The following is a 13465-nucleotide window of genomic DNA, read 5'->3' on the forward strand; positions in this document are numbered from 1 at the left end:
GTCTAAGGGCAGAGGGATGCCATATGCTGTAAAGCCCTCTGAGGCAAACTGTGTTTTGTGATAATGGGCTTTATAAATAAAATTGACTTGACATGTATACATACCAGTTAGCTGTAATGCAGCTTTGATTCTGAGGTGCAGCGAGCACTTCTGCCTCCCCTCGCAGCTCATGACTGTGGAGAGGCTGATGTTGCGGAACACGGAGGAGGGTTTGAGATCTTCAGCGGGGCTCTGACACGGAAGAGGAAACCAATCTACACAGGACAGGCCAAGAGAAAAATCAGATCTTTCAGGGCACATACTGACACACATACTTGAGAGAAAAACACTGATGCAATCACCTTGTTTTGTCACATAGCAGTTGCACCATAGTCATACCAAAATGACACTGGGTGTGTAGGCCTTAATGGAAAAATGATTGCATGTCATGTGCTTTTTCTTCCGCTATTGTTTATTGAGGAACAACACTCCAGTATTTTCTCCATCACTATCATCCATCACCATCCTGCACAGTCCTGTGATTCCTCTTTAGCACTTTTTCAAACCACAAGTTGTTTAATTTAACGCCCAGACACCTGTCAGAGGTGCACTGTATGAAAAGGTTAGAATATATCAGACATTTATTTTCATCATTCATTTAAAAGTTCCCCATATGTTATGATCGATGAGCTACTTCGCTTTCAGATCTTCCAAATAGGTGTGTGTTTATTTAAACTTTGGAACCTTGAGCAAATGGGTAAGAAAAAATGCAATGAGCAACTTTGTAAGAAATGTTCAACAAATTGAGAGAAATTAGTATATTTCAAAAATAACTCAACTAAAAGTTAAGGGATAAAAAGAAAAAAGGGGAACACTATGTTTATAATCATCATAGCATAATGTAATTGGTATAATTATATTATGATAAATACAATTTTTAAGTATTTTTTCCAGATAATTTCTTTGTTCTTTTGTTTTCCTGTCTTTTATTTGTTTACTTACACCAATTTTCAGGTAAATTTCTTCTACTTTTTTCTACTGATTTCTTGATCATTTTTGGGTAATTTCTTCTGTTGCTCATTGCCTTTATCCCATGTTTTAGAATGAAATCAAGCCAATTTGCTCAGGTTTCAAAGGGTTAACATGACAGGAGGTTTAAGTACCAACTCTTAACTCCACAGTTAATAAGATATTAAATGCTGCTTAATTGTGTCGTGCAAGTCCATACTCACTGTCTGGCTTGGTCTTGCATTTAAGGCCCTGCAAGGAGAGAGAGAAAAAAGAGAAAATGACTCTTAACAAAGAGAGTAAAGGTAGATGTTCTGCAGAAAAGGGGGATTCCCAAGCTTTTTACATCCTTATTGCTCATTCAGGTAAAACTCAACTCAACTAATCAGTTATTGCACTGTCTTGTTGTAGCTTTAATTTTGCAATTTGCAACCAAAGTCTGTGAAATTGTATATTGATTTAACTTGCAGGCAACATTCACACAATGATGTAAACATGAAACAGTGTGCATCATAAAGGTCATAAATTACAATTTGCCTGGGCTCACTACCAAAAACCAGAAATACATCCTGGTTCATTCATCACCCAAGAGATATTCCCCATAGAAACTATTCCATCTCAAATTCATACTTTCTCTACCTGCAGCCAGCGATGACTGACCGTATATGACACATCACTTATCACTAAATGCTCCTGAGTTTTTCTAAATATGGTAAAAAAAAAATCCTCAATTGTTCTTTACTTCAAATGATGTCTTTGGGAGCTATCGCTCTGAGCTCTCTGTCATTCTGTTATTAGACCAACAGTATCTCATTCCAAGATATGAGGTCATTTACATGATCTCATAGACAATGACGATGTTTTGAAAGTCAACACGACTTGACATCAGATGTTTTTGCTTCCAGGTTTTTCCAAATATGGTAAAAAAAAATTAAAAAAAACTCCTCCCTTCTGGGCTTTAACTGATACATCTTTAGGGGGTATCAGTCTGAACAATTTATAATTGTGATATACAACCAGTACCCCATGACAGTAAATGAGGTCATGACTTCTTAGGTAATGATGATGTTTTGCAGGGCAACATGACTCAAATTTGAGTCAGATCTTGAAGAAAGTGTTAAGTTTTTTTGGGGCAGTGTTGTGGGGGGGGTGAAAATTCTTTTTTTTTTTTTTGCGTCTCGAAAATAAAGTCTTAATGTCTAGAGTAGAACCTTAGTAGTCTATTAGTGCCGCACAGATGAAGAAAATACACCAGATCAATGATCAACCACTATATGACAACTTATTTATCATTGAATGCTCCTAGTTTTTTTCTAAATATGATGAAAAAAATCATTTTCTTTATTTTAAGTGATATGTCTTTAGAAAGTATCGCTCTGAGCTCTCTGTAATTACATTTTTAGACCAGACATCACCTCATTCACCATTCATTCAAAGATATGAGATCTTTAACATGACCTCATAGACAATGACAATGTTTAGAAAGTCACACAGCTCATATTGAAGTCATTACTTGAAGAAAATTCTGGGATATTGGGGGGCGTTGACAGCTGCTACATTAAGAGCTTAGTTATATATAGTTATATAATATACCTGTAGAAACTTGCAGGAAAGGAACTTAATTGTATGGAAGACCTTTAAGAAAAAATAGTAGGAACATTTTTTTTTCTCTATGAGAAAAAAGTTATAATGTCAAGTATATGAAGTAGAACTTTCAGTATTAGTGTCAGGCAGAAGAAATGAATTAATAGAGGAAGATGTTTTTCTATATTTCAAGAAAAAAAGCAGAAATAATTGAGACTAAAATCAAAATGTTGAGAATAAATTTCAAACACCATTTTGAGAATAAAGTCAAAATGTCAAAACTAAACTGGACAATTCAAGTTGTAAGTCTAACTTCTGAGAATACATCAAATTTCTAGCATTAGCGCATTTGACTGCCTCAACAAAATGTCCTGAGCAGATGAATTTGTCAACTTGTACTTCAGAATCAGCTATGTAACACAAAAATTATTTCTCTTTTAGCGCATAAACATAGCATGGTAAAAAGTATTTGAACTTTGAAGACAGTGTGCCGAAAATTGCAGGAGGAGAAACAACACAAACTGTAATAGTAGGTAACAGACAGATGTAATGGTATCGACTGTGACCTCTACATGCAATAGGAAGATATGTTGTTAACACAAGACACAATTTGGTGGACCAGAGGAGTTAACTTTATTCTTGACACTTCAATTTTATTCTCAAAAAGAGAATTAATTAAGTAATTAACTAAGTCACAAATACTGTCTGGGAAAACAATACTACAGCCTTCAACTACTAGATACCAGCCTCCTTATCATGCATGCTTGCAATAAAATATGCACTCTCACTATTGCATGAGGGATCCTTATTAAAATGTTTCACTGAGTCACACGGGTGAGTCACACTGGAAGTTTTGTTTGTCAGGAACTGGCTTTTAAGGCAGCGCACAGAGAGCTGCCATTCTAATTAAACTGATCATGATTAGAGAGCCTTCTAGGAAATCTATACTCAGGGTTTATTTTTAAAGCCCTGACACCTGAAACTGTTTAGAAAGGCTATTAATAGGAGTGGTAGTGGTACTAACTACAGTCTACGGTCGATATAGGTGCTTTCACCAGCTGGGAACAATACAACAAGCAGTAGTAAAAAGCTGTTAATATTAGGAGGCATCTATATGTAGTAGCTCAGAGGAAATCTGTTAGCAAGTTGGTATCTCTTTTGGTGTTAATGTTTCCTGAAGGTTACCTGAGAACACCTGGTGCCGCATTTTTCTATCCTCTCCAGTCCTGTGCTTTCTCCTGCAGCTCCACTCAGACCTGACCAGCAAGGAAACATCAGCAAGGGGACCCACAGGATCATTTTCACCAGCCAGCACTGAGACTTCTTCTACTGCTCTGCTTCTGCTGTAATCTGTTACTTCTTATCTGTTTCTTCCTTGTATTCCTCCTTTTCTTCTTTTTTTTTTTTTCCAGCCCGGAGCTGAGTGGTGGTGGGGTCAGATGAGTCTTGGCCTGGTATGCATGTATTTGGATGTTGAGCAGGCTTTCCCGTTTACGATGATATACTGTGCTGGGTGTGCTGGGGCAGATCCAAGCACACTGAGTGAAATGCACAACTGGTGGAAACAGTGATTTAAATATTCCTGGGGGGAGGCGGGGCCTATTAGTGGTGAGACACAAATATCAGAGCCCTTTTCCTCTTCAGTAACATTTCCAATAAAGTTTTAAGTGTCACACTGCACATCCTTATACTGTCCTTATTTCATGCTTAGAACTGGCATTGATGGCACATTTTAAAAATTCCTATTTTACTGAATGAGTGGATGAAATTTTCTTATTGTGTCATTATGCCCAGCTTGCATGGGCTTAGGACACCATAAAATCAAACAAGGTATGACCAGACTCTATCATACATAATTTCAAACAACCCAGAAAATAGAGAAAAGTAATCAAGTATCCTTTTCAATCCGTTTATCATTTTGTGAACAGAATTCATCAATTACGCACAGACATTTACTGAAAAATCTCCTGATTAAATAATCTGTCCTAACCCTTTTTACATAAAACTGCCAAACTAAAAGTCATCAAAATTCAACAGCCATTCCAGTTTTTGCTCATCTGAGCACATGTCAGAATTTAGTCAAGCTATTTCATCGGACATTAAAGGGATAGTTCAGATATTTTGAGGTGAGGTTGTATGGAGTGCTTATCCATAGTCACTGTGTTATTGTTATTATATATATTGTATTGTTTTGAAGATAGCGATATAACGGCTTTATTTTCCCGTTAGAACGGGCAGTCTGACAGCAAGATAAAGCAGTGAAAATAAGTATAATATAGTGTACCCTTAAATTGATATTGGTTGTTTTGGGTCAAACTTTTTTTAGGTGGTTAAAAAAATATTTTGTTGCTGACCACTCCAAAGCAGTAAACTGCTGAGCTTTCATGTCGGACTTAAACCTGCTTCTCCAAACTTGGAGCGTGCCAACCAACATTTAGTAAAAGTAAAAGTAAGTTCCCATACAACAACACTTCAAAAAAATCTGAGCTATCCCTTTAACTCTCTTAAGTAGCAGTTTGTCATGTATAGAAGAAATGTCCACTTCAAACCCATCACACAGCTCACACAATCTGTTTTACTGAATATTTTTAATTTGTCCAACGGCCAAAAGAAGAAAAACAGCTCTCAGCTGTGCAACAAAAAATCTTTAAACGAAATGATTAAGAGCCAAACTTCTGTTTGATAAGCCCTTAATCTTGTTTTTTTACAAAAATGTTTTTAGAATTTTTTTCTTCAAATTTCAGTGACAGCCTATTTTACAACACATATTATTCCCTGTAAATATAGAGCATATCCACCTAATTAAAGCTCTTTTGCCCATGGGGAACTGTGCAACTTACTCTACATAACCTTCTCATTCATTTTGCCCTCTGACATTTTGATTGGTCACTTCTATAATCGCATCATTTCACATTTTGCATTGCACTTCGTTCTGTTTGACTGACATAGTAATGAACCGTAATTAAGTGGAAACAGTACTGAATGCCTGCAATTATCACTCACACACACACACACACACACACACATGCACGCAGCAGGTAGTTTACTGGAAATGAGCAAAATTTTCCTTTTGTTTCCATTTCTACTGTAAAATCCTATTTCAGATCACACCTGTGCATCTTACCTCTGACAGAAAACATTTTACATTTACTGTAAATTACTGTGAAAACTGGTCAATCAGTCCCGTCAAAGAGGATGACCACTGAGATGTGTGCACTGAACCTCGATACAAACTTGTGTTGTGTTCACCTCGAACAACCAAGGTTCTGAGTGTTATGTGCAAAATCATGGTTGAATTTTGAGACTAAGAATAAAATTTGGAAAAGTGTTTTGGGTATTTAATGGTTCATGTGACAGTCATGTTTCTGAAGAACAAAAACACTTTCACCAAAAGCATCAGTTATCCATGATAGTGTCGACTGACATTTAACTCCCTCACAAAGACTTCCTCTTGGCATGCTGCAACTTCATGCTCTAACATGGTCAACATAGAAACCAGCTAGAAGGACAGCCCAATCGCCAAAATAAAATGATGGCATTGTACTATTCTACAAACCACAGATATGTGGCATTTGGACATATCACACATTTGAAGTTGTTTAGATTTTAGGCTGAATTTCTCATTGGGAAGAGGAGGAGGGGATGGTGGATGATGTGACACCTAGGCAAGACGACTGCCAAGCAGCAGACAAAAGCAAACCACTTTCTGAGATCAACAAAAGCTGGTATTTAATAACAACGCTTCAGGACATGTTAAGCCACGTAGTAGCCACAGAAGGTCTTTCATGTTTTTTTTTTGTTTTTTTTTTACAACCGTTCAGGACACGTCCAGCCGTATGTGTAGCGTCAAATGCCATGTTTTTAACGATAGTTAAGAAGATAGTTCAGAAGACACCGAGCCGAGTTTATCGACAAAAGCTTGTTCAGGACATGTCAAGCCATGTTTGTAGTGACAAAATCAACAGCTCTGGATGCATCATGCCATTTTGTAGCAACAAAAGCGGCTGCTTTTAGTGACTGTTCAGGACATGTAAAGCCATGTTTGTAGCAACAAAAGCAGGTGTTTTTAGTGATAATTCAGGACATGTTAGGCTGTGGTTTTTTTCTTCCCAACAACAGTTAAGGATAAAACCAGCCATATGCGGAGCGGCAAAAGCAGGTGCTATGTCTATTAAGAGTACATGTCTAACCCTGTTTGTAGCGACCTAAATGATCATCTTAAGCCAAAACATGATCTTTTCCCAACCACACGTCGACTACAGCATCGTCACATCGTAAGAATTAAAATTGAAAGATAAAGAAACATAAACTTTTAACATATCCAGGTCATATTAAACAAACAAATAACATATCTGTGGTGTGTGGAAATGTAAAATGCTGCATTTAATGTGGTAATTGGTTTGGGGAGGACTGTTATAGACCGTAGAATTTGTTGTAAGTTATATGCAATTTTTAAAAAAGCATCATCATTTCTTTAACTCGAAATAACTGATTTTCAGGCTACTAGGGAGCAAGCTCTTATGACCTTTTGATTCAATATGATGAACTTGTTAGCAAACATTTCCTTATTTATACATCCAGCAAATACAGATTAGCAACATTAGCTAATCTGGAATGGAAAAGTCGAATATTTACACAAGCTTCCTACCGATTTCTAAGGGAAATATCTGGCTTTTTAGTTGGTAAATGCTCCACTCTGTTCATCAGACAGTCGCTACCTGTGTCTGTCTGTTGTTTACTGAAGAACAAGTAGCTTACAGTGGATTTTCAAAGCTTTTATGCTAAAAACGGACTCTGATTTTGGCCAAAATCAACATGATTAAAGCATTCCCATTTATAGAAATTTGTAATTGCAAAAGAAATAATTATAGCAGCTTTAAATTATCCAGCATCTTCATTATAGAAACATAAATTAATATTAATCTTTTTATACAGCACATTCAACTATTTCTTTTTCACTCTTCGTATTATAATTGTAGTATTTTCCTCTAGTACCAAGTTACAGAAACAGACAGCACAGAGTGCAGAAACAGCACTAAAGCACAAACAAATTTTGCACCACGACAGTTTCCATTACTTACAGTCATTCATAAGAACAGCTTGTACCAGGGGCAGAATATGCTGTTATGGAGAGGAGTTGCCACAAAGCGACTAAAAGGAATGTCTTGAGGCAACATGTGAACTCCCAGCCACTCTACTGCCGGGAATGACACAGACAAGAAATTACCCAAACGTAGTTTCTAAGCACTTCCAAGGTAATCTCGGGTAATTTGATGGCAGATAACCACTGGTGCACATAATTTGCGTCAACTCAGATAGAAAGAGGCACAATAAATAAAAGTCTGGTGTAACGTGTCAACAGCGTCCCTGCAGTACAGCAGCAAGAGAAACAGCTTCACTTGTGTTTTACCGTCAGCCTGTGCAATTCTTTTAAGTGCAGTGTTGTGCAACAACATCAAAGCAAGACCATAAAAGAGTTCAGGCAAGGGGAGCTGATAATTGCCAGGCTCAGCTTCAGTACAAACAAAGGCAAAGTGATTGTCTGGTGTTCATGGCCTTCAAAACAGAGTTTTACCTTTTCACAACTTTTCATTTTAAGTATACACTGTCTAAAAAAAAAAACAACACAGAGACTTGTTGTATCACACTTATAATTATACCAATATCAGGGGTTAAATTAGGCTGGGGCTCAACCTCTGCACTCGCCTATGTTTTCACAGAGTCACCTTATTTTCTGTCAGTGGGTGTCCTTAAAAGCTAGCAGTTATGCACCTTAACACTGGTTGCCAGCTGCCGTCAAACAGAAAAAAAGAGGTACAGTTGTCATGAATGTTTAAATTAGATATAGAGACCAAAACTGTTTTTTGTGCCAGGCTATGAATATGTTTATTTCCGCTGTAAAGTCTGGCATTTTAACATGGGGGTCAAATGGGAATGACTCACTTTTGGAGACAGCCTCAAGTGGAATTTCAGGAACTGAAGTTTTGGGCATTTCCATGTAGGCTTAATTTTTTTAGCACCAAAGATTACTGCTTGCACCCAACATGTGTCTGGCCAGAATCAAATCAATTATAATATATAGATAAAAATACACACACACTATCAGGCATGGGTCAATAAAGAAGCAAACAATAGCATATTTACTAGTTTGCATCTGGCTATTAGTCTAGCTGGAGGCTCATTTGAGTTTCCTAATGACGTAAATATAGAGTTCCAGTTTGAGAATACGTCAGAAACAAAAAAATACATACTTGTTGTACCTAACAATAGCAGTGATTATCCAGCTATGTTATCATTGCCATGCCAAACCCATAGAGGAGACAAACACTTAACACCTGTCTGTCTACTCTAAAACCAATTACAGAGCTATAAATAGACACAAACAACCGGTGCAAATAAAGAAGCGAACAATCAGTTATTAACTGGTTTGCACCTGGCCCTCAGCCCAGCTTGGCATCCTCAGTCAAATCGCTGGTGAGGTCAAATAATATTGATATGAGGAAGACCTGAAGCATGGATAAATTAAAAAACTACTGATTGATGAAATACTAATTTACTGTAGTATATATTTTTGCTATTTGACAGACAAACACTTTAATATAGTTTTTAGAATTTTCAGAATAAACACTGTAAAAAAAATCCTGTGGTACCCTGCACAGATGTTGGGTTATTATCAGTAGGTTAAACATGTTGTATTGTGTAATGGCTCTATCTACTGGGATTCAGTGTGTATTACAATACAGTTTCCTCACAGTCATGTACACTGACTGTGTGTCCATGGGTAATAATTAAATTATAAATATAAGTCATTCATCAGCTATTAAGAATTGTTTTCTATTTATAGTGAGCCATCAGTCTGCAGTCTTAACTTTTGGTAATTCATTCATTAAAAGGAGTTATTGTTTTATGGCCTGGTAAGTCATTAAGGCTGCTGGGTTTTCCACTGGAATAATCTATGATGTTTGCAGCTGTAAATGTTAATAACTTGTTCATAAATAGATTAAGTAATATAAATATTATTAAATAGATTAGTAATATTAATAGCAATAACAACAACAAAACATATACTACATCCAAGACTACTACTAACAATAAATATTATTACTACTATTTTGTATTGTTATTATTTTTATGTATATAGAAGAAGAAGAAGAAGAAGATTTTTTAATTACTTATTTCCGTCGTACCAACTACAAATTAAAATGTTTCATTGTACCAAAAATATCCCTCTTGGCTGCTTGTTTATGAATTAAACCCTTTCTTTCGATTGGTTATATACTTATAGTCCTCAAACAGGATGTGCTGCGCGTAATTACGCGCGGGTCAAGTAACGTACTGTATATCTTCAATTACAGAACGTCCTTGCAGTACCACAAAATATTCACACTGGTGAGTTTTCTAGACTGGTGAGATATTCAACAGATTTACAGAGTATAGGCAACAAGATACGCCATCTGGTCTCTCCCTTAACTCCACCAAAAGGAACTTTTTCAAGGGAAAAAACTCCTTTTCCATTTGATCATCCTGTCATAGCAGCCTATGCAATCGTCTTGTAAACGTTCATTCATTGTGATTACTTAATCATTTGAGTTTAGGATAATGCACAATACAAAGGCAGGGTATCTATAGCCTGTATAAGGGCTATGGGCCTGATTTACCCTTAACCTGCTGTCAGCCGCTGTAAGCTGCTCACCCCACACTGTAAGAATTATCAATCTTTGCTCACCCTGCACTGCAAAAAATATCAGTCACCAAGCTGTTCAGCCCACTCAGTACTGATGTTTGTTTTTGACTGGATTGAAATTTGCTATTTCAAAAATACATATATACACTTGTTTCCAGTGACGTGGTTCACAGTCCTCAAAATAGAGCTATCTTACAATAATGACTTATAGCTCCTCCTATTACAGTTGAAAAATTGTTAAAAATCAAAATTGAGCCTGCCAAAAGCACTTTCTTCTGTAACTGTATGACAGAAACTCTATATAAAATACTCTACAGATCCTACATAATACCTATTATTCTTAGTAAAAATGAACAACCATCTCCTCTCTTTGTATTAAATGTAAGACAAATATTGCGACATAACTTCACAATTTTTGGAAATGCCCCAAGATCTTTAAGTTCTGGAGCAATAGGCTATTGCACAGGAATTGAGCACATTTTTTACACTGAAAATAACCAAAGATGCAGGTCTCTTCATACTGTGCCATCTAAAACACTGTCCCTGAGTAAATGTAGCTTCACACTATGTGACAAATTCCTACTCCTTGCTAGGAGATGTATTTTAAAGCAGTGGATAAACAACAAACCTCCCTCAATCACACAGTGGCACCATGAAACTTGCACAACGTCTTAACCCTTAGAGAGACTAATAGCATGAGTGAAGGGGGATGAAGGTCTGTTTGAGAGAATACCTTTCTTATTGTATCCCTATTTTTCTATATAGATGTCGGGGGGATTTGTTTTCCCTTTTCCCTATTTTAATTATTGTCAAATTTTATTATCATCATTATTATTATTAATATCATTATTGTTATTATTATCAATATCAGAATCAGAAAGTCGTGGAAGTCATGACAGAAAATTGTCTTGGATGTCGCTCGTACAACAAACAACACCATAAAAGACTAAAAAAAAAAAAAAAAAACGCACAATACCTAAAAGTGAGATAAAAATACTATGCAAATAATTTAAACAGGATTAAACATCTAAATGTGCAAAGTGATAAAGTGCATAGGATAGAGTTCATTTTGAATCATTGTTTGTTTAAAATGTTTATGGCAGTGGGGATAAAAGAGTTGGCGACCTGATGGTAAAAGCTAAATAATAAATAATAATAATTGTTATTATAATGTTATTATAATGTTGTATAATATTACAGTGTTGTATACTTGTTTTTAATCTTAGATATATTTGAGGATGTGGAAAGCACTGTGCTGTAAAAATAAAATTGCCATGGGGTTGCAAAACATGATTTATGGCACAACATAGGGTATTTTCTGTTATTTTACGCTTTTAAAATGTATTTTATATGTGGCTGTGAACCTGACGACCATGCACGGGCTTAGCATTTTTTGCAGTGTGCATCCACGGTTACATCACATGACCCGTTAATCTTCAGTGTATTTCCGCGTTCACGACGGCCGAGCTGTTATCAATGACTCTCCATGGGTGTGCAGGCTCTTACCTTAATGCATCATAGCTGTTTTCATCCTCCTCTCCTCCGGCTACGGCTGTTGTCTCCGCTCTGAATGAATGAAGCTGTAACCATCTGAGGTCCTCCTCTTCCTCTTCCTCTTCCTCCTCCGCCTCTCGTTCTCCATCGAGCCTGTCGTCGACCAGCGCGGCCGAGCTGGGGGGGAATCCGGGGAAAGGGAGCCGCGGTGCCGCGCACCGGCCGACGGACGCCCCGCCGCGACGCGCCACCAACATGCTCACCCGGGTCAAGTCCGCAGTGGCCGGGTTCATGGGTGGAATTATGGCCGGGGGCAGCTCCGGCGGAGGAGGCAACACTGGCTCCGAGCTGCCGCTGAAATTCCCATATATGAGACCCGAGTTCCTCGGACTGTCCCCGGATGAGATCGAGTGCTCCGCGGACCACATAGCCCGGCCCATCCTCATCCTGAAGGAAACAAGGAGATTACCGTGGGCCACCGGATACGCTGAGTAAGTAAACCGACGGCAGCTGCACTTGAAGCAGCTCCTGATGTCCCTCAGGTATCATTTAATCTAAATTATCCGCCTTAAGCCTTATGGAGGCCCAGATGCTTGCAGGTGTCCATCACAACACTTAACACATTTAAACAGGCAGACTTGCACAGTTATAGATCCCAGACTGACTGGGGGCAAACCTGCACCTGTTGTGACCCACATCCACACCCAGCATGCTTGTGCAGCATCCTTTTGCCCTTTGTGTCAAACTCAAATTGCATGCTGTTAGAAATGGATGACAGCATTCAGAGAGTCCAAGCTGGTTTTCACGTGCAAGAGGATGATGCACCCTCTACTGTACCAGCAGCATCTGGGTATTAAGTCTATAACTGTGCTCTATTTATGGCTTACTGTATGTCATGGTGTGATTGCATGTTGATAACCTCTAAGTGCACTGTAGCAAACCGTTTCAAAAAGATGCACCCTCATATTCTGGCTTGGCTTTCCTGAGAATGCTGATTGCTGTCTAATACACTCGAGTGAAGAGTTCCTGTCATTGCTGCCTCTGTCAGCATCCACATAGTACAGCAGAGAACCAGTGCTCTTGTAATTATGTCACAATTTACAGTGGCTAAATAATAGCTAACCAGATGGGTGTGTTATTACTACACATGTTAACTGGACATTCGTAAGTATCTCTGTTGACTTAATGAATTGGCAGGTAGGTGGATGTAGCCGGGGATGCCAGCATAAAAGATGGGAGCTCCTGGTTTGCGCCTGACAAATGACGTGAAGGGGAGACCGGGTATGGTTGTACCAACAGGAGGGTTGTAACAGGGATGACCTATGAGTCACATAATACATATAATGTAGAATCAACTCCCTTCTGAACTTGCATGTGAAATTTCACAGCTGTGTGAAGAAGTATGCATATTTTATAGCCAGCAAGTTTTTTTTGTTTTTTTTTTGCTGATGCTGTTGTTTGTTTCTTTGGTAAAATAAAGCATTTAAAGCATTTAATTTTTGCTCATTTCAAACTACCGTGCTGCTTCAGATAGCTAAATAATGGGTGACTGCGGTGGGGATGGTTGCCAAGCAAAAAAACATAAAATTAAAGTGAAATATTGCAATTTTAAAAAAGTGAAAATCCTATAGATTTACAGAAATTTTCATGAGAGGTTTTGGTGCAAAACTGTAATTTTAGCAATTTTTTTTCTTTTTTTGTCCAGAATTATTACAA

The 13465-nt window shown here is 37.6% G+C and overlaps 2 protein-coding genes across 4 annotated transcripts in view; one reads left to right on the forward strand and one right to left on the reverse strand.

Moving 5' to 3' along the window:
• il17rel (interleukin 17 receptor E-like) overlaps positions 1-13465 on the reverse strand; it is a 51543-nt gene that overhangs the window by 12356 nt on the left and 25722 nt on the right. Inside the window, exons 1-3 of one of the 3 annotated variants that reach the window (XM_088072430.1) lie at positions 11762-11891; positions 1212-1239; positions 105-254 (exon numbers count right to left, since the gene is read on the reverse strand). In XM_088072430.1, coding sequence (XP_087928556.1) covers positions 105-171 — 67 coding nt within the window. In that variant the 5' untranslated portion in view covers positions 172-254; positions 1212-1239; positions 11762-11891. Of the gene's footprint in view, positions 1-104; positions 255-1211; positions 1240-3756; positions 4285-11761; positions 11892-13465 lie in introns of those variants that run through there. The other 2 variants (XM_088072428.1, XM_088072429.1) reach the window with 2 other exon arrangements.
• LOC121961258 (protein phosphatase 1H-like) overlaps positions 11991-13465 on the forward strand; it is a 34793-nt gene continuing 33318 nt past the window's right edge. Inside the window, exon 1 of the mRNA XM_042511171.2 lies at positions 11991-12240. Coding sequence (XP_042367105.2) covers positions 12005-12240 — 236 coding nt within the window. The 5' untranslated portion in view covers positions 11991-12004. The remainder of the gene's footprint in view (positions 12241-13465) is intronic.

Source organism: Plectropomus leopardus, chromosome 22 (genome assembly GCF_026936395.1).
Source record: "Plectropomus leopardus strain MGB_pleo_1.0 chromosome 22, ASM2693639v1, whole genome shotgun sequence".
In the NCBI taxonomy this organism is placed as follows: Eukaryota; Metazoa; Chordata; class Actinopteri; order Perciformes; family Serranidae; genus Plectropomus; species Plectropomus leopardus.